This window comes from Phragmites australis, chromosome 2 (assembly GCF_958298935.1).
Source record: "Phragmites australis chromosome 2, lpPhrAust1.1, whole genome shotgun sequence".
Lineage (NCBI taxonomy): Eukaryota > Viridiplantae > Streptophyta > Magnoliopsida > Poales > Poaceae > Phragmites > Phragmites australis.
In genome coordinates this window covers 40943187-40963458 of record NC_084922.1, presented here as the reverse complement: position 1 = coordinate 40963458, position 20272 = coordinate 40943187, and the positions used below count along the sequence as shown (strand labels likewise).

The 20272-nt window shown below is 43.0% G+C and overlaps 2 protein-coding genes and 1 non-coding gene across 5 annotated transcripts; all 3 read left to right on the top strand.

Annotated features, from left to right (window-relative positions):
* Positions 1-2863: 2863 nt before the first annotated feature.
* LOC133908887 (probable 1-acyl-sn-glycerol-3-phosphate acyltransferase 5) lies at positions 2864-6862 on the top strand. The gene is made up of 4 exons (XM_062351097.1): positions 2864-3266; positions 4382-5115; positions 5377-5507; positions 6244-6862. Exons 2-4 carry the CDS (start codon positions 4493-4495, stop codon positions 6684-6686), a joined length of 1197 nt encoding a protein of 398 aa, XP_062207081.1. The 5' UTR covers positions 2864-3266; positions 4382-4492; the 3' UTR covers positions 6687-6862.
* A 327-nt stretch (positions 6863-7189) lies between these two features.
* TRNAD-GUC (transfer RNA aspartic acid (anticodon GUC)) lies at positions 7190-7261 on the top strand. The gene has a single exon. It is a non-coding gene; the product is annotated as a tRNA-Asp (tRNA).
* A 2590-nt stretch (positions 7262-9851) lies between these two features.
* On the top strand, positions 9852-20106 carry LOC133908885 (sphingosine kinase 2-like). Of its 3 annotated transcripts, none has more exons than XR_009908278.1 (10): positions 9852-10331; positions 10549-10671; positions 11090-11190; positions 11636-11708; positions 11793-11879; positions 11975-12052; positions 12148-12218; positions 12612-12890; positions 15594-15722; positions 19027-19149. XR_009908278.1 is itself a non-coding variant. In XM_062351095.1 (10 exons), the coding sequence occupies exons 1-10, from the start codon at positions 10019-10021 to the stop codon at positions 19635-19637; spliced, it is 1455 nt and encodes a 484-aa protein (XP_062207079.1). In that variant the 5' UTR covers positions 9858-10018; the 3' UTR covers positions 19638-20106. The 3 variants fall into 3 exon arrangements, 2 of the variants coding, with proteins under 2 accessions (XP_062207079.1, XP_062207080.1); XM_062351095.1 differs by lacking the exon at positions 15594-15722 and adding an exon at positions 19431-20106 and having other exon boundaries at positions 9858-10331; XM_062351096.1 differs by lacking the exon at positions 15594-15722 and adding an exon at positions 19431-20104 and having other exon boundaries at positions 9863-10322.
* The last annotated feature ends 166 nt before the right edge of the window (positions 20107-20272 follow it).

Here is a 20272-nt window from a genome sequence, read left to right as displayed (position 1 = left end):
AAGTTTCATGAACAATGATCACTCCTTCTAATATATTTCTCCCCTTGATAAAGGTCGACCGGCATTCATCAATCACCATGCCCATTACAGGGCTCAGCCTATCAGTAATCATTTTGGTAAAGGCTTTAGTCTACATTTAGAAGGCATATGGGTCTATATTGCTTAATATTATTGGCCTCTTATTTTTGGAATCAAGGTTATAACACCATAGTTAAGTCTTTTGATATCCAAATTGTCTTCATTGAAGTCATTCAATATGACATACATATCACCCTTGATAGCATGTTAGAATTTCTGAAAAAAAGAAGACATTGAACCCATTAGGCCCAGATGTCGAATTAACTTCCATGGATTGGATTGCCTCATCTAAACCCCCTATCTCAAAGGGGTGTTCCAAAGACTCCTTGTCTAGAAAGGAAACCTGCTCATTCTAACCCTAGAAGTTTTGGTTGAGATGCACACTTTTATTTGGTTAGGAGCCAAAGAGTTGTTTGTAGATTTCTATGATATGTTTCATGATGTCCTCATGTTCCCTCACCACCCATGTTTCAATCTGTAGCTGTCTGATATTATTTTTCCTTTTCCTTCTATTGGCATGGAGATGAAAAACTTGCTATTCGAGTCATCATGAAGAATCCAATCATGTACACCTCTCCTCTGCCAGTATATTTCTTCCATGAGGTAAAGCTTTTCTAAATCATGCTCAATTTGATATCTAGCTTTCCATTCTTCAGCAACTAGGCTATCGATATCTGCTTTGTTATCTAATCCTTCCAGCTCTTGGATGAGGATATTCTTCTGAACTTTATTTAGGCCAGTTATTTGTCTACTCCAGCCAGCAAGAAATTTTCTGCTTCTAACCAAACAATCATGCCAGCAGTCCAGGGAATATATTGTCTTAGGCATTTTATCTTTGAAGGAAGCCCATTTTCCTTCAAACAGCTCATTAAACCCTGAATGAAGTATCCATTGCTTCTCAAAGTAAAAGTATTTGAGGCCCCTCGCATTCCTATTAAGAACGCGCACTTCAATGACATATGAAAGTAACAGGGGCTATGGTCAGAGCCAATTCTGGTAATGCTCCATGCACTGCAGAGGGGGAATATTTCCTCCCAATCAGTAGTGACCAAAATTCTATCTAGGTTAGCCATCAAAAGATTTTCTTGTTTATTTGACTACGTGAATTGACCCTAGCTCTGTGTATCTCTCTTAGATACTAGTTACCGATAAATGTATTAAACACCTCCATCAAATGATAATTTGCATTCCTATTATTTTTGTTTGCAGCAAACCTCAATAGATTAAACTCACCCCATCACAATGGGCAAGGGGTCACACTCGCAATAGGAACCTAACTCGGGAAGGAAGTGCTCAGACTGTGGTCCACTAGCCCATAAAATATCACAAGGATCCATCAAAAGTTAGAGACCTTGTTCCTTAGGATCAACTTAATAAAATAGTTACCAATATGGACGTCCTCTATCTCAATGATATCATCCCGAACACTCATGAGTATTCCTCTCGAGTGCCCCCTGGTCGGCAACCATTGCCAATTAAAAGGGCTTTATCCAGCGATTTTAGCTAGCTCCTTGCTAGTAAAATCACTCTTAATAATCTCTTGTAACCCCACTGCATGAGTTTTTCTTGTGCAATATATTTTGTAACTTGTTTTCTTCTAGATGGTTTGCTCAAACCTCTAATATTTCAGAATAATATCTTCATTCTTCCTGCTGCGTTTTACCGGCTTTGGATCCTGATTAATGTATAACCTACTTTGACTGTTCAGCTTCGTTTATTCTGCATTTTGATAAAAAGTTGTGTGCGCCGTGCACATTCCTATTAAGAACGCGCACTGCAACGATCCAATGTCGTGTTTGGACAATCGTACGCATTCCTGCGAATTGGTTTTACGGCTAATTCCTTCGAACGAGAACCCCGAATTCTCAAGGAATGTCCATCGTTTGAGTAGCCGCCAAATGGCCAACTTTGAGCATGTTCATGGTTGGTGGTCATGACAATGAAGGTGTGAATAGCGGATCTCAGTGCACGTTAGGGGCAAGTTCCTTCAGATCTCGTGACAGCCGCTTGCATGTTCTCCAGCATCCCGGCCTGTTTCCAGTTTGGCCAAAGGAGCATGTGCACAGTTTCAGGAACAGCCAGGACGATGTTTGATTTCGTATATGGAGCTGCATTGTCGTTTGGGTAAATGCCACGTTTACAATAGTAAATGGCGTTGAGCTTTTTAACCACGTTTTTTTTCCTGAAAAATTTAGTTGTACACGGCCAAAAGTTCACCTGTTAAGCAAAATAGCACCAGACGATGTTGATTCGTTTGTATATTACAGCACTCCGTCAGCTAGTCTTTTTGCTCTTCTTTCCTTTGTTCATGCAAACCACAAATGTCAAATTCAAATTTCACTCGAAATTGCACTTGCTCTCGAAACAGGAGATATAACAAGCATAATAACAGGACGGAAACCCTGTTCACTGTTCCTGATCTCGTCTTTTCAACTTTCATGGGTCATGGCCTCATGGTCAAACAAACTTCAAGTCTCCAACGTCAGATCTCGTGGGCCCTAATCCCTTCCTTTGGATAGGATCGTGGGTTCTATTCCGATGGATAGATACTACCATGTTGGGTTGGGCCAAACACAACCAAACCATTCTATTTTGCCAGAACCTGTGGCCGCTTCCCCGCAAGCGTCCAAATTAAAGCAAGGCCCAGTAGGTGCTGCAGCAGTGTAGCCGGCCTCTCCTCACACCCATCGCCGCACGAGCCGGCGCGGCACCCACCCCGGCCCCGCGCGCAAGGTCGCCCCCACAACTCTGACAACGCCCTGGCAACCGAAGAAAATCCAGGCTTGACCACCGGTGGGCGCGGGGCTGCGGGAGGAGAGGAGTGGACCATGACGAACGACGCGCGCACCCATCCCAGCGTCGCGACGCGCGGGCGGGCGGCCGCCGCGCACGACCGCTACCACGGCCCTGACGCGGGATGCTCCCGCACCCGAGCAGCCTGCGGCCGCCAGCAGTCAGCGCTGGACTGATGATTAGAGCGCGTGCGCTGTATAAAGCTCCGCTTCCCCCGGGGCAGGCGGCCTCGGTCTGCCCCTAGTTTCTATCGCGTGGTGCGGCCCGGGATTCCCTCGTGCTCCCCTGTCCCCCTCTCCTCCTCCCCGAGGGGAGGACCCCGCAGATCCCATCGAAATTCCCGACCGCATCCAGGCTCCTCCGCCCGCCGCTGGCGACGACCGAATTCCTCCCTGGTATTGCATCTCTGCACCCTGTTGCTATTTCGTTCCTTCTTTCAAGCGGTGCTACGCTTTCACCGAGGCTAGTGGGTGGTCTTTTGTTGTCGCTTAAGGTTCGAGGTCCGCTTCTTGGTCGGATGATTCCGCGATGCTGGGATCCCGGTTAAGTTCGTCTCTCCAGGTTTATTGATTGGTGTTTGCTTGGTTAAGGGATTGGTTCCGCTCCGTGAGCTAGCTAAGCAAGCACGACGAGGTTAGGTGTATCGCTCGTGAGTTGGTCGATTGCTCTGATTCGAACATGGAGGTGCAACTACTGTTGGCCAGGGGTGGCCACATCAGGGAGCACCCTGAAGCATTGCAGAGGCTGAATTTTCGCTGCTAGTCATTTGTAGACATTGAAATTTTAATTGGGTGCTTAGGCATCGAATTGTGGTATTCCTTCTATGTTTGTGTATAGATCGTCGAGAGGTGCCAATACCTTGCAATTTATGTTGGCATGAGGCAAAGGGAACACTATGCTTCACTGCAAAGGGGACTTGTATTTCTAAAGAACACATGTAGAACAGCCGGTGGTTCTTCCATTGTGTTTGAATGGTGGAGTGTACTTATGTAATCATGCAGAAGCAAAAAGATTTTATGCAATTGTCTTGCTGGTACTTTGCAGAAGCAGATTGACTTTCTGGTGCAATTTTATGGTTCATAGATTTGTGGAGCCGTAGAGAACCGACAATTATATATGAATTGCATAAATGATTGTTTGGAGCCCAAGCTAGTCTAATCCATTTATTCCTTGTTTGCCAAAAACGGGAATCTTTTATTTGTCCTTGCATGTGCTGGGACATACATGCTGTGCAATACGACATGGACGGTTGCGTAGCATTTTTGGAATATGTCGGTCTGGCTATTTGAATTAATTTGGCTGCCAGGTGATGGACTTGTGCATTAATTTCTGTATCTGATTCAGCGTTGTGGCTCATACTGACGCTCTAAAGTCCTGAATTGTCTTGAGAGCTGACAGCGTGATAGGTTGTTGCTTGATAGCATTTTTTTCAAGTTAATTATGCTAACTCTTAAATCTTGTATAGCAACAGTATGCTCACATCTGATCAATAATGTTGATTTTTTTGCAGTTCTCATTTCTCCCTACCCTACATGATGTATAGATAATCTGAGCAGTGCTAGGCTTTAGCCCTGTTTGGAATTTTCAAATTGTGCTAAGGATTCAGTTCTAGTCATTAAAGATGAATGGTTCAAGTGGTTTCCAAGGGCATCATGTTAGTAGAGAGAAGGAGGTGCATCATGTTAGCCGACCCATTCTGAACAATGGACCAAAGCATCGTCCATTGACCCCTATGAGACGATGCCGTGGTGTAGCATGTGTAGCGATAATACTGTCAACAGCATTCCTATTGATTGTTTACTTAGCCCCTATAACTACTTTCATTGTGCGTCTGTTCAGTGTGCATTACAGCCGAAAGGCGACTTCCTTTCTGTTTGGAATTTGGTTATCTTTATGGCCATTCTTGTTTGAGAAGATCAACAAAACCAAGGTGGTTTTCTCTGGTGAAAATGTGCCTCCAAAAAGGCGTGTGTTGTTATTTGCCAACCACAGGACCGAGGTTGACTGGATGTACTTGTGGGATCTTGCATTGAGGAAAGGGCATCTAGGATATATCAAGTACATCCTTAAGAGCAGCTTGATGAAATTGCCAATTTTTAGCTGGGCATTTCACATTTTTGAGTTTATCCCAGTAGAACGGAAATGGGAGATTGATGAAGCAGTTATCCAAAACAAACTATCAAAATTTAAGAACTGCAGAGATCCTATCTGGTTGGCGGTTTTTCCTGAAGGCACAGATTATACGTAAGGCATATTTATCTATGAAATTCATTTTATCCATTCGTATAATCAGCATGCCTAAATGGAATATATAATAATCATGTATATTTTCGATCTTTTGAATTTCCAGTTAATGATTGGAAAACCAAACTTTATTCGCTGTACTACCGTTTTTGAAATTTATTTTATGTATTGCTTCAGAAATTGCTTGTCATTTTATGGCATGTGCATGATTCTTCCTCATTTCCCCTTTTCTTTGGTTGCTGATTGGTGATTCAATCTTAGTGAGAATAAATGCATCAAGAGTCAAGAGTATGCTTCAGAGCATGGTTTGCCGAAACTAGAAAATGTACTTCTTCCAAAGACCAAGGGGTTCTTTTGTTGTTTGCAACAGTTGAGGAGTTCCTTAGATGCAGGTGAACACTCCCTCCCCCTTCTTGTCATTCTGTGCTCGTGTGTGCATGCTACATGTGTTACCATGACATTATGTGAAAGTGTCAGTGGAGAATTCCTTCCTTTTCTGTTAGCAGCAGAATCTTTATGAACAAATAACTGTATAGCTACAATAGGTATAGCCAATCCTTAGAGAAAGAGGACTTGTGTTCACCACAGATAATGTTAATTCGAGAAATCTGTTTCACTTTGTGGGAATTTTTTTATCCTTTTGTCTTGAGTAGGTCATAAAGACAGTATATGATTTCTTAGAACCCTTAAAGTTTCTTAAATATATCGAATTGAATAACTACATGGGATATCAATTCCTGGTATGGTATAAAAAGTGTTCTTCACTGTTTTGGTAATCTGATTATAAATTGAGTTAATGAAATGGAACATTTTTGCATTCAGAACGAACCAAACAAATCGTGGGTGTTGTGCAGTCAGTGTGGTCCAGTTTAGTAGTGGCCGAACCTGTGTGTACTAGCATTCCCAAAATATCTTGTCATTGTTACTCACCAAAAGAACTGTAGTACATGAGCTTGGAGGCTAGGACCACATATGCTTTAATTCCCTGAAAACCTGAAACTTTTCAACCGCCGAACTGCTTAGTAGTTTACAAAGCTTCTTTTCGGCTTCTTATGTACTGCAGTGTATTTTGACTAAGAATGTCTGCTCTTTTTGATATTTTGACTCCTGACATGCTGATTCATGCAGTTTATGATGTCACAATCGCATACAAGCATCGACTGCCGGATTTTCTGGACAACTTGTATGGTGTGGATCCTTCTGAAGTCCACATCCACATCAGAACTGTTCAGCTCTGTGACATCCCCACATCAGAAGATGAAGTAACCGAATGGATGATAGAGAGGTTCAGGCAGAAGGACCAACTCCTGTCAGATTTTTTCGTGAAGGGCCACTTTCCCGACGAAGGAACTGAAGGAGATTTATCCACACCCAAGTGCCTGGCAAATTTTTTCGCAATAATTGGCTTGACAGGCATCTGCGTGTACCTGACACTTTTTTCATCTGTGTGGTTCAAGGTCTACGTCGTAGCAAGCTGCGCTTACCTCTCGTTTGTTACCTATTACTCCATACAACCACCCCAACTGATAGGTTCATCCGAGGGTGATATCCGTGCCAAAAAGGCTTTGTAGAAGTTGCTGACTTGCTGTAACTTGCAACTGGAAACCGTATACCTGCAAAAGATGTATACTGCTGGAATTCTTGGCTTGCGCCATCTTAATGTTCCTTTCCTGTAATATGAGCTATGATATATACGCATGGACAAACTGTCTTCCGGTTTGTCAGTGGAGGAGAGCTCTTATCTGAAGCCAAGGCAGTGAAGTGCGCTATGATCTAGAGACTGATCATTAGCATAACACAGATTCTAATTCATTTGCATCCGTAATTCAGTTACATGTTTTAACTGAATTGCTATGAGCCAATATGTTCAGTGCTTAAGAAAGCAGTGGATCTCCTGTTCCCGATGGGCTGGAGGATCAGAGGTCGGTGCAAATTATTGACGTGAAGTTCTCTACATACTCTTCTTTATTTACGTGTTACATACACGGAGGATTGAACGTTGTGGAGCACAGGACTAGCAACTGGAAGAGATCTGTTTTCGTTTTAATAGAATAGTTTAAATCTAGGTCAAAAAGTCGTTGTAGTATAGTGGTGAGTATTCCCGCCTGTCACGCGGGTGACCCGGGTTCGATCCCCGGCAACGGCGATTTTTTTTCATGTTTTCAAAATTTAAGAGCCTGATACGCTTCTGCTTTTCCACGTATGCGTATTTTGTTCATTGCCAGAAGTCAGAGCATGTCCCCGTCACAGTTCATGACACATAATCAATTATGAATGTTACATGTCCGGTAGTTCCTTTCTTTTTCAAAACTGCATGTGCGGGACATGAAAATCTGATGGAAAATCCTTGGAAAGAGACGTTTCTTCAAGAAAATCCGTTGAAACTGAATTCTCCAGCTTTTGCAGTCAAAAAATGAAATGAACCACACACTCAGCTGTTTGCCCCCTTCCCTTCCTCAATGGCTCCACGATCGTTCGTCACAAGACGTAAATTAAAAATTCAAACGAACACGGATGCAGAGCCCCCCTCTAACCAGGAAGTTAATTAAACTCCGTACAGTTTAAGATTCACTCACATTCATATACAACACCGAACATGTAACACTCGAATCTTACAGCAAAAAACACACACACACCAACTGATCTACAACGGTCGGCCGCTGCCCCCACTACCCAGGCGAGGGTGGCTCCTAGGGTTTGGGTTGTGGGCTAGGGTTTTTATCGGTGGCCTGGTCGAGACTTTAAGGAGGCAGTTGACCGTCGTAGGTCGGTTGGTGTTTTTTTCTATACTAGCAATTGCACACGTGCGACACGCATGAGCAATTGTACAATTATGGTTTCTAAATTATACGAACAACTATTGTATTCTGAGTTAATGTAAATCAAATAACTAAATATGACGATGCATGTTTTAAGAGCAAATCAAGTTATGTAATAACACAACTTGTGAAGTATAAGATAATCAAATAGCTCATTACAACCACCGAAAATAGCACCACCAATTGAAGGAACCATGTGCCAAGTAGCAATACCCAAATATAGCGTATCTAACATTTTCTATTGCTACTTTTGGCTATGAACCAAACACGTCTGAACCACTTGCCCTACTATATAAATCTTCAATCAACATCCATGTACCTACTTTCAGAGATTCGATCGAATCCAACCTAGAGCCCCAGAACCCTGTATCTTTTGGTGGAAAGTTGCCACTTTCGATGTGCCTGTAGCAATGTCAACGGCCTCCAAACGATGGGTCAAGTCGTATTGATCCCCATACAAAGGCTCTGAGAAGTAGATGTTCACCTTTTCTTAAAGATGCTTGTTCCACTAAAGTTATCACTGAAATGCTTCAACGCGAATAGTGTCAGGTCACCGATGTCGTTCACCCTGCACCACTCTGACCCCCGATTCAAGAGATTACACTTATAGATCACGCTGCGATAGGTAAAGCAACGTGCCATGTGTAACATGTTCACCATGGCGCCTATCATGTGCAGCTCAATGTATTCCAGTTAGCTATGATGGTTGAGTTGCGCAGGTGGCAACAATGATGGCATTAGCTTCGCGGTCGGGGTTGCACCGGCAATGATGTTGTTGCAGATGGAGATTTCTCCGGTGCAATCGATTGCCAAGAAGCTCTCTTTGCAGTGTACGATGGAGTCCACAAAGCATTCTAGGTAGGTTTCGAGCAGTGTCCATGCACTGTCGACCCTGACCTGGTAGAACGCGACCTCTACGGACCTTGCGAGCATGGCTATAGCCACACACTCTCGATCGTCGACGTCAGGCAACACGGAGAGCACAATCTCATTGAAGAGCATGTGCCTCATCTTGTTTAGCGTGATGGCACTTGTTTAAACCGTGTTACCATAGTCATCATCGGGATGGAGCACCCACCAGCCATCCCCTTTAGACACGCATGTTGAGGAGGACACCGCTACGATGTGCTCGTCGGTCAACGAGAGCTAATTGATTGATTTACTGAAGTTTCCAAATTGGCAGTGCATGCGGAAAGAAATCCTAGAGGCTATGGTTTCTAAATTGATATAATAATTGATTAGGAAGGGAGATGATTACGTGTGATTACAAATTTATTAATAGGAAGCTGACCACGCCTTGAGAGATATTAGGAGTCAAATCTGATCTCCAGTTGATTGTATGGTTTTTTTTAAGAAAATTAACAACTCAGATTAATGAGAGCAAATTTTATGGAGCAAATCAATGATTTCTCAACTGAGTGAGGGAATGGTGGAGGGACAACGCAATCTCGACCATTGAATTCAGATCCGAGGATTCAGATAGTTCTGTGAATGTTTGTTGGGTAGACATATGATTTTCAACGGTGTATGACAACTCATTCTCGGACATTAAATTAAATGAAACTTCATCAAATGAATATTAGTTGTTGGATTTGTTGGATATCGATAGATCTAAGGATGTTGATTATTTCGTAGATATTTTTCAAGTGTGCATAGTATTATTTTAACTCGTGCTTAGATTCGGGTGTTACATAACCATCCCCGTACGCTTCATTCTGATGATACTATCTGTCTAGCCAGGTCGCCGTGGACGGCACGCGAGCTGCCCTGCGGTTTGAACCGCTTCCTGATGACATGGAAGGGTGAAGCGCATTGGCAGCGTTGACCCATGAACACCCGATTGGCTAGTTCACAACTGATGTGGACTGGAGCTCAAGCCTGAGCCCAGAAGGCCCGAAACCATCGCACCCGCCCGTCGCCTTCGTTCCCATAAGATCCAACACGTCAAGCCCGTCCGCCCATTTCCACATCGATCGCCTCGTCCGTGTCCTTCTGCTCTGCCTCCTGCGTGCGCGCCACTCCCTTGTCAAGCGCCAAAACCTCCGCCATCGCCACGTTCTTCCCTCCGGCGCTACCGCTAGGCCATGGAGGACCACGCCACGGCCAATGTCCGCGTGGACGGCGCGCCGGCGGAAGCCACGCTCGGCGGCGGGTTGCTGCGGTGGCGCGGCGCTGCCGGCTGCCGCGGTGCGGCGGATCGGAGCCTGTCGCTGGAGGGCGACGTGCTCGGGGTCGAGGCGAGGGGGAAGGAGGTCGTCGTGAGGGCCTTCGTGGCGGCGAGCGCGGGAGGGAAGCGGTGCAGGAGGGACTTTGTGTTCGAGATGGCGGACGGCGAGGGCGCCGCCGCGGCCTTGGGTGAGAGGCTGGGACGTTGCCTGGACTCGTTCGGTACGTGCGGTAGTGTCTTCCTCCTGGTACCTTTACTGTGTGTATCACTATGCAATAAAACCAGTTGATGTAGATCCTTTAATTCTTTGATCTTGATTGATACTTCAGCCTTAAAGAAAATTACTCCTCTGCTGTTAATCTCTTTTTTACTAACCATTTACTCTACTTAATGAGAGATCAATACCAACTAATAAAATTTGTGATGAACATGACACCTCCGTCGTAGGCCGACCGAAGAGATTGTTTATCTTCGTCAACCCTTTTGGAGGCAAGAAATGCGCGAAGAAGATCTACGAGACAGAAATCAGGCCCCTGTTTGAGGCTGTCGGTGTCAGCATCACAATGCAAGGTTCGCCACGTAAATGTACATTGTTCTCCATGATTTCTCCGTGATTTTTTTTCAAAAGACCCGGAACATTACCGGCTTATGTATTAATGAGAAGAGAAGCAATTACATGCATCTACAGTACAAAGTTAAGATGAGAGTAAGACTGATAATAGAGAACTATTTATAATGGACTACGGAACTAGAAAACTAGAGAAGAGAACACAAAGGACACAGACAACTAGTTCCACGAGGTGTTTCGCACCAGCCGAACACCAAGTGCGAGCTTCATCTTGAATCACGAAAACCAGTTGAGACAATTGCTTCTGGTTCCAGCTGAAAATTTGTCGTTCCTCTCCCACCAACTGCTCCAGATTTCTCGGTGATTTTTCCTAAGTTTTTTGGGGTTATATCGATCTGATTGGTTCACGATTTGTTTCAGAGACCCAGTACCAGGGGCATGCCCGGGAGGTGGCGTCTTCTCTTGACCTTGCAAAGTACGACGGCATTGTCTGCGTTAGTGGTGACGGTGTCCTCGTGGAGGTTAGCGATACTCTACTGTGTTTGTAGGTCGTGCTGTGGATGTTTAAGTGTAACGTATTTGCATGGCTGTCGTTACGGGGCTTGAATATTTAGTGCTGACTTTTTCGAGGAACTGTTTAGTGTTGACTTGCGTTTGGTTGTCCCAATTGGCTAATGAAAGTTGACTTCAATCTGATAAATCTCATAAACTTTTCATATCTTATCTGGAGTGAATTATTTAAGCAAATTAAAAAATAGTACGAATGAAAATATCGGTGAGTGGTTGCTACTTGTTCCTGGGTCAACGCTGTAACCTTCCAACATTCATTGCACATGCCACGATATGACTTCCTTGCAGAAGCCTTCCAACATTCATTGTTAAGATCTGCGAAAACGTGTAACCTGTTAAAAACTATTCTGCAAATCAGGCTGCAGTTTGTTTCTGACGCTGTGATTCCTGATGTAGGTAGTGAATGGAATTCTGCAACGAACAGACTGGGAGGAGGCGATAATGATGCCAATTGGGGTAGTTCCAGCAGGTATCAACAATCTTCTTAGGTGACACAGTAGCACAGAAAATTCTGAAAAGCAATCAAACAGGCCTGAGCTTGTCATCTATGCAGGTACAGGGAACGGCATGGCTAAATCACTTCTCCATGCTGCCAGTGAGACGTACTCAGTTTCGAATGCTGTATTTGCCATTATCAAAGGTGATCTCTCTATTTTTTATCACGCACAAAATTGCATGATTCATGTCAATTTCCAATGGAGAATCTTATGGAAACACAAACTTCTCGCTGTACAGGTCACACGCAGTCCTTGGATGTCTGTACCATTTTGCAGGGGGAGAAGAAATTTTTCAGTGTCTTGTTAATGACTTGGGGTATTCAATAAACTTGATAGAACAACAGACTCAAATTCTAATGGAACTTTTCTGATGGCTATCTGATTAACTTTCTAAAAATGAAAACGTCTCAGGTTTGGTGGCTGATATAGATATCGAGTCAGAGAAATACAGGTGGATGGGAAGTGCGCGCTTTGACTTCTATGTATGTACTCAACAATTCCCATTTCTTCGCAGTTATTTTGTTTATCATCTCTGAAACGCTTGTTAATGTGCCCTTACTCCTTACAGTCAAGATGTAGAGTGTGGTGCCCAACAAATTTGGATGGCTACCCTTTTATCTAATAATTTATGCATCTGCTTCTGTATTGCTGTGTCTAGGCATTGCTTCTTGTTCTTTCTTTCCCTGAACTTGTATTCAACTTCTTACATCATTTAGACGTATTAGTTACGCCAAGTAATGACATGGTTAGGTCCTCCAGAATTTCAGGTCTAGCTTCAGTTCACCGCCCAAGAGGAAGTTAGCCTTTGATTGTGCTTTTCTTTTGTTTTTGGAAATCAATGCCTGAAATCGTAACGATCTCTTGCCTTATTTCAGGCTGTGCTTCGCATAATGAACTTGAGGAAATACTGCGGAAGCATTCAGTTCGTGCCTGCCCCAGGCTATGAGGCATACGGAGAGCCTGTCGAGCAAGTCGACAATTGCATCGTAGAGTGTCAGGAGCAAAACGGAAAATGTCACCTGTCTTCTTATCCAGGTCCCTCGGATGGGTTTAAAGGTTCAGACTGGAGATTTGTTCACGGTCCATTCGTTGCAGTTTGGATCAACAACGTGCCATGGGCTGCTGAGGATATCATGGCAGCTCCTGAAGCAAAGGTAATTGAATTTTTTGCTCTTCCAATAGTTTCTCCACTAATATTTTGTCAAGGGTACCCTTTTGTATTTCAAACCTGTGATTAGCTAGTATTCACTTGCCAAATGAACATCAGACAATGTTCTTACAGACCTAAAGTTCTCAGGGTTAAAAACTTTTCTTACAACAACAACAACAACAAAATAGCAACTGAGCTGGGTGAGATGTGGGTGTACACCTCCACCACTCAGGTTCGAGTTCTCTTCAACTCGAATTTGAGTGCCTATTTCATCTTAATAAAAAAACCACCTAGTTCCTCCTAGGTTGGATCTCGTTTAACAACAACAAAGCCTTTTAGTCCCAGATAAGTTGGGATAAACTAGAGATAAAAACTTACAAGATCTTTTATGTTTCATCTCTATAAGAGTGGCTGGGTTTTTACGTTGGCTCGTCAAGCCTGTCACAGCCCCCCCCCCTAACCCAGGCTTGGGACCGGCTATGTTGATACAACATAGGTGGGGTTCCGACTATGCTGAAACAAAGTAGGCGGAGTTGGTTAAAAACTTTTCTTCATTTGCTAAATTTACATTATGACAAGTGTTTTGCACTTTTGCTTGTACATGGGAAAATGTTGGTATGTATATGTAAATATGTACTAGTGTAGGGGGCTAAAATGTAAAAATACATTGAGATAAATGAAATACCGGAGAAAGGGATCGGTAGAGTTCGATGTAGAAAATTCTACAGGGTATCAGAGTAAGGTTCTGTAGCACCAGAGGCGATGGCGGCGCTCCCGTGCACAAGGCGGTGATTGAGCCCAACAGCGAGGTGGTGAAGGCTTGCAAGCCCGAGCGTGCGTGAAGGAGGCATCAGCCCGGGAGGCAATGGTCAGAGCAGGTGTGTCGGGTTTGTGTGTGAGAGAGATATTGAGGTTGGTGTGATGGAGCAACGTGCAGAGCCGTGGAAGGAGTGTTGTTGTTGCTCGGATGCTGCGTAGGTGCTGATTGAGGGGAAGCTGAAGCTGGTGGCTCGCTCCTGTGTGTAGCTCGTGTGTGCTAGAGTTGTTGCTAGAGTGGTATCAAGGGAGAAAGACCGGAGGAAGTGCAGCTCCATCTGTGGTAGTGCTCAGATCAGAACTGCGGCTAGAAGTTTGAGCGGGAGTTGCTGTTGTTGGTGCCTTCCTTTCTGATTTGAGAGAAGAGAGAAGGTAGAAGGGCAGCAACTGTACGTTAGCTCTACAATGGAGTTGCAGGTGTGGTTTTGTGCAAGTGGTGAAAGTGCTCTGCTTGCGTTGTGTGTGTTCAGAGGAAGAAGAGGAATTGGTCTGGTGTTGTTGATTGTGGCTGCAACTTAGCAACTGAATCATGGGGGAGAATCAAGGGATCGAGCAGGTGCTTGGAAAATTGGTAGAGCTGCTTATTGCGAAAAAGGATGAGGTCTCATCCTCGAGCAGGAAATTGTGCCTCGTATAGATACAATTCAGAAGTTGGAATTGATGCCAAATGATATCAAGCTAGAGGGCATTAAGAATTATTTGGCCTGGTCTAGAAGGGTACTATTATTGTTGAAGGCAAAGAAACTTGAAGGATTTGTCAATGAAGAGATGACTGAGCCCAAGGATAAATCAAGTAATGAGTGGAAGGCCTGGGATGCTACTAATTCCTTGGTGGTTGCAGGGTTGTTAAGCTCGATGTCTCCAACAATTGCTAGATCAGTGGATACTATTGCTACTTCTTCTGGGATATGGCATGCTCTATCAGAGATGTATTCAGGCACGGGAAATTTAATGTTGTTGGCTAAGACAGATGATAGAATCTACCACTTGAAGCAGGGGGGCAGTCTCTGATGGAGTACGTTGCTGAGTTGAAGCGGTTATGGGTTGATCTAGACCACTATGATCCCATTGATTTGCCACACCCCGAATGCGTGGCCTGGGTGAAGAAGTGCTTGGAGAAAAAAGGGTCCTTCAGTTCCTGAGAGATCTAAGCCCAGAATTTGAGGCAAGACGTGTCACTATGTTTCATCAACTGAATCTGCCTGGCTTAGAGGAAGCCATAGCAGCTATGGCACAAGAGGAGACTAGACTAAAGGTAATGAAAGGTAATGCTTCACCTCCATCCTGTCCAGCTTTTATGGTGACAGAATCCCAGGAGACTAGGACATGCTATAATTGTGGTGAGAAGGGTCATTTGAGTCGTGACTGTCGCCAAAACCTTTCAAGTCCAATCGTGGAAGAGGAAGGGGCAATGATAGAGGTGGACAAAGAGGGGGTGTGAGCCGCGGTGGAGGAAGAAGTTATAGAACTAATCTTGCTACAACTGAGGAAGGTATATCTAACCTAGTCACGGATCCGGCTGTTGAGTTAGCAGAATTAAGAAAGATGAAAAATGATGAGAAGAACTCAAAATCAGATGATCAAGGGACGATGGCTTCTAATTCAGTTTGGATATTAGACTCAGGTGCATCCAGGCATGTCACAAGTATGTCAAATGAATTTGCATCTTATACACCATATTTATATTTTCATAGAGAGACAATCCAAATTGCTGATGGCACATCTCGACCTATCAGAGGTGTGCGCATGGTGCAATGCATGTCATCTATTACATTGTCATCAGTGATGTGTGTTCCCTCTTTTTCAGTAAATCTAGTTTCAATAAGTTCATTAGTTGATCAGATGGATTGTCATGTTCATCTCGACCTATCATGAAAATTGTTTAATTCAGGAAAGTAAGACGGGAAGAAGGCTTGGGACTGGAGTTTGACATAATGGACTCTGATATCTTGATAGAAGCAAGACAGGTGAAACAATATGTCTTCCTCTGTCAGCTGTTGCAAGCGAGGAGGAGATTAAGGTAATGTTTTTACATTGTCGGCTGGGACACATATCTTTTGATATTATGAGTAAGACATTTTCTGATGAAATGTGTAAGATAAACGTAAATTGGTATGTGATGCATGCGAGTTTGGAAAGCACACAAGAATCTCTTACGTGAGCAGAGGATTGTGAAGTGTGTCACCATTTATATTAATCTATTCTGATGTGCGGACTTCTCCTGTAGTTTCCATTAGTGGAGCGAAGTACTTTGTCACCTTTATTGATTGCTACTCTCGCATGACATGGATATACTTTATGAAACATAAAAGTGATGTACTTGAATGCTTTAAGGACTTTTGTGCATGTGTAAAGAATCAGTTCAATGCTCATGTTCAAATTATCAGAACTGATAATAGGACTGAGTATGTGAACAAAGAGTTTGGGAGTTTCCTTTCTAAGGAAGGAATCTTACATCAAACTTCATGCCCTGATACGCCCCATCAAAATGGAGTAGCAGAAAGAAAGAATCAACATCTATTGGAGGTAGCCTGTTCACTTATGCATACTATGAATGTACCTAAATTCTTGTGGAGTGAGGCGGTTATGACTGCTACCCATATTAATCGCATGCCATCAAGAGTGCTTAGAATGAAGACTCCTTATGAGATGCTATTTGGGAAAAATGAGTTTATTGTTCCACCAAAGATGTTTGGGTGCACTTGCTTCGTTAGGGATCACAGACCTTCATTCGGAAAATTGGATCCTCAACCCGTCAAGTGCATCTTTGTGGGCTACTCGTCTGGGCAAAAAGGTTACAAATGTTGGAGTCCATCTGAACGTCATATGTTTGTGAGCATGGATGTGACTTTTAGAGAATCTGTTCCTTTTTGGGGGGGGGGGGGGACAGATTTGAGCTCCTTATTTGCTGATCTTGAATCCCTTAACATGTACAGTATTGATGTGGAGAATGAGGATGGCATTCTAGGGGCTCGGATGAGAAGCGGTCAGAAAAAAGGGAGTTCTAACTTGCCAAATCCCGTGTCCAGTTACCGTGAGCAAGCCTGTACAGGAGAAAAGGGGGATAATATCACGTGCGGAGGATAATCTACGAGTGTACACGAGAAGGAGGAAAGAGAATCCCGTACAACTTTCTTCTGTTGGTGACGAAGGTACGACTAATGAGGGGAAACCACAAGTAGTGGAGCAACACCAATCTCCAGTCGCTAATAATGAAGTTGATCAATTGTTGGTGACAGGGGGAAGAGGTTGAATCTTCCATTGACCTGCCTATTTCCATAAAGGGAACAAGGAGTACTGCAGGAAAGTCTCCAATAATATATGGCTTTGAGGATGTAAATAGTGATGAAAATGGAAATGACATAGCTAATTATGTCTCATATGAGTCACTGTCTTCTGCTTACCAAGCTTTTGTGGCATCACTACAACCAGTAACAATTCCAGAAGACTGGAGAGAAGCCAAACAGAATCTAAGGTGGAAGGATGCCATGCTTGAGGAGCTGGCAGCACTTGAGAAGAACGAGACTTGGGATCTTGTCCCATTCCCTGCGGGCAAGAAGGTAGTTAGTTGAAAATGGGTTTACACGGTGAAACAAAACCCTAAGGGTAAGATAGAGAGGTATAAGGTAAGATTAGTGGTAAAAGGAGGTAAGATTAGTGGTAAAAGGGTATAGCTAGACTTATGGAATTGATTATGATGAGACATTTGCTCCAGTTGCAAAGATGAGCACGGTAAGAACACTAATCTATTGTGCAGCTAAATTTGATTGGCCATTGTACCAATTGGATGTTAAGAATGCATTCTTACACGGAGATCTTCATGAGGAGGTTTATATGGAAATTCCACTTGGATTTGCTACTGATCAAACTAAGGGAAAAGTATTGAAATGAAGAAATCATTGTATGGTCTAAAGCAATCGCCAAGAACGTGGTTTGATCAATTCAGACGTGCAATGTGTAATATGGGATATAGACAGTGCAATGGAGATCATACTATGTTTTATTGTCACTCTGGTAAGCATGTCACTATTCTTGCTGTTTATGTGGATGACATGATTATTACTGGTGATGACACTTTGGAGATGACCGAACTAAAGGAGAATCTAAGCAAAGAATTCAAAGTCAAGGATTTAGGCCAACTTCGTTACTTCCTAAGCATTGAAATAGCAAGATCTCCTAGAGGGATTATTCTATCACAACGAAAGTATGTCCTGGATTTACTAAATGAGACAGGTATGCTTGGGTGTCGCCCTGCTTCTACACCCATAGAACAAAACCACGAGTTAAATGCGCAGTTTGGTGATCTCGTAGATAAAGAAAGGTATCAAAGGCTTGTGGGATGGTTGATTTACTTAAGTCATACAAGGCCTGATATAACTTATGCAGTGAGTGTAATAAGTCGTTATACGCATGATCCTAGAAGTGAACACTCGAATACAATTTATAGGATCCTACGATATTTGAAGAGTAGTCCTGATAAAGAACTATGGTTCAAGAGCAATGGTCACTTGAGTGTGAAAGGTTATTGTGATGCAGACTAGGCTAGTTGTCCTAACGATAGAAGGTCAACTTCTGGTTATTGTACTTTTGTTCGAGGAAATCTGGTGTCATGGAGAAGCAAGAAGCAATCAATGGTGTCTCAGTCAACTGCAGAAGCTGAGTGTAGAGCCATGTCTGTGTGCCTAAGTGAGATGTTATGGATAAGAAACTTATTGTCCGAATTGAAGCTATCAGAAGGCACTTTAGAGCTTTGGTGTGATAATAAGTCGGTGATCAATATTGCAAATAATCCAGTCCAGCATGATACAACCAAGCACATGGAGATCGATCGCTTCTTCATCAAAGAATGATTGGATGATGAAACACTTAAATTAAGTTATGTGGCTTCAGGGGATCAAGTAGTAGACTGTCTAACAAAAGGCTTAGGAGTTAAAGAATGTGTGACAACTTGTAGCAAGATGGGGATGATAGATATCTATCGCCCATCTTAAAGGGGAGTGTTGGTATGTATATGTAAATATGTACTAGTGTAGGGACTAGAATGTAAAAATACATTGAGATAAATGAAATACTGGAGAAGGGGATCGGTAGAGTTCGATCTAGAAAACTCTGCAGAAAAGGAATGCTCCAAGCCTCCAATCCAACTCAAATGTAGGCTGAGACCATCAGAACCTTTGAGTGATTCTGAATGGTTGGATAGAAATCATTATGTATCATTTTGTTTGAGTATTCAGTTCCTTTTGCTTCTGGAGGAGTTATTTGTATCAGTCTTGATATAATATATATTCGACTCATGGAAGCTGAATGTTTTGATTGTGGTGCAGTTCTCAGATGGCTATATGGATGCAGTCATAGTCAGAGATTGTCCAAAGGCTGATCTTTTAGCTCTGCTGATGAAGATGAGCGATGGGAGCTATGTGAAATCTCCGTATGTTACATATCTAAAGGTTAGTTTTTTTCTGAGCCCTTGGAAAAGTTTAGTGTTAAGTGAGACCAAAAATTCCATAAATCGTAAGTGAATTAAAAAAATCATGATTTCAATTTTCCAAAGTGAAAATCATAGTTGATTATATTATACATCGATGTATATCATAGAGTTTGAACAAAAGAAGTTAAACTAATTTTTTAGCATACATGATAAAATTATCACGTCATATTGTTTACCTCTTCTCAGTCCAGTAGTCCATCAGTAACAAACAAATGCTACCGCTCAATGTGATTTTTGCAGGTGAGATCTTTTCAGTTATCACCAGGCCAGCTTGTCGAGAACCCAAAAAGGGGTGGCATCATAGACGTGGATGGCGAGGTAATTGCCAGAGGAGAAGGAACATATGGCAAAAACCAGCATCAAGATGTGATGGCTTATGGCCCTCCTATTCAGCTGACAGTGCACCAAGCATTGGCCACCGTATACTGCCCTTCCAAACTTCGCTGAAGATGGGCATAGCCGAAACTTTATCATCAAATTAGTTGCTAACAAATTCAAAGTTTAAGCCCAAAAAATGAACTTGAAAACCAACTGGGAAATAATCTTGCCAAATTTTCGCAACAACCCAAGTGGAAGTCAAATATAAGTTAACATTTTCATCAACTTTGGCATGCATGTATGCCAAAACAAACATCCCCAAATGATCATTCCTCCCCCCACCCCCCCTTTTCTCCTCACTCCCAAGGTTTATTCGTTTGTGCCAATTGTTCTTATAATTTTATTGTTGTTCAACATTGATCTCTCGTTGTAATAATTCTATTTGTTGCGTATATTCGCACAATTTCTGAGTTTTTTCTGAACATAGTGTAATGGCACTGAATATTCATAGTGATCTATTCCCGTTTACGACGAGAAGATCATGGAATGTGCCACGTCAAAGAAATTTGTCTATATATTTTGTACAGATCCGAACTATTTTATTTTGAGCTCTTCGTTGGAAAACAGACGCAGAAATAGTCGGAAAACAGACGGCTGAGAGCTGCTACCGAAGGTGGCATTGAGACCTTCAGACATTTCCAAATATAAATAAACTAGCCTCTGTATGAACCGGAGTACTGAATGCCTACTGTACAAGTGCTAGA

Bases quoted from the DNA above. Each gene is read 5' to 3' on its own strand.
- LOC133908887 (XM_062351097.1), top strand. From the start codon at position 4,493: ATGAATGGTTCAAGTGGTTTCCAAGGGCATCATGTTAGTAGAGAGAAG. The intron at 5,116-5,376 runs GTAAGGCATATT...ATTCAATCTTAG, and splicing joins CCTGAAGGCACAGATTATAC to TGAGAATAAATGCATCAAGA. The intron at 5,508-6,243 runs GTGAACACTCCC...TGATTCATGCAG, and splicing joins GAGGAGTTCCTTAGATGCAG to TTTATGATGTCACAATCGCA.
- LOC133908885 (XM_062351095.1), top strand. From the start codon at position 10,019: ATGGAGGACCACGCCACGGCCAATGTCCGCGTGGACGGCGCGCCGGCG. The intron at 10,672-11,089 runs GTTCGCCACGTA...GATTTGTTTCAG, and splicing joins TGTCAGCATCACAATGCAAG to AGACCCAGTACCAGGGGCAT. The intron at 11,191-11,635 runs GTTAGCGATACT...TTCCTGATGTAG, and splicing joins GTGACGGTGTCCTCGTGGAG to GTAGTGAATGGAATTCTGCA.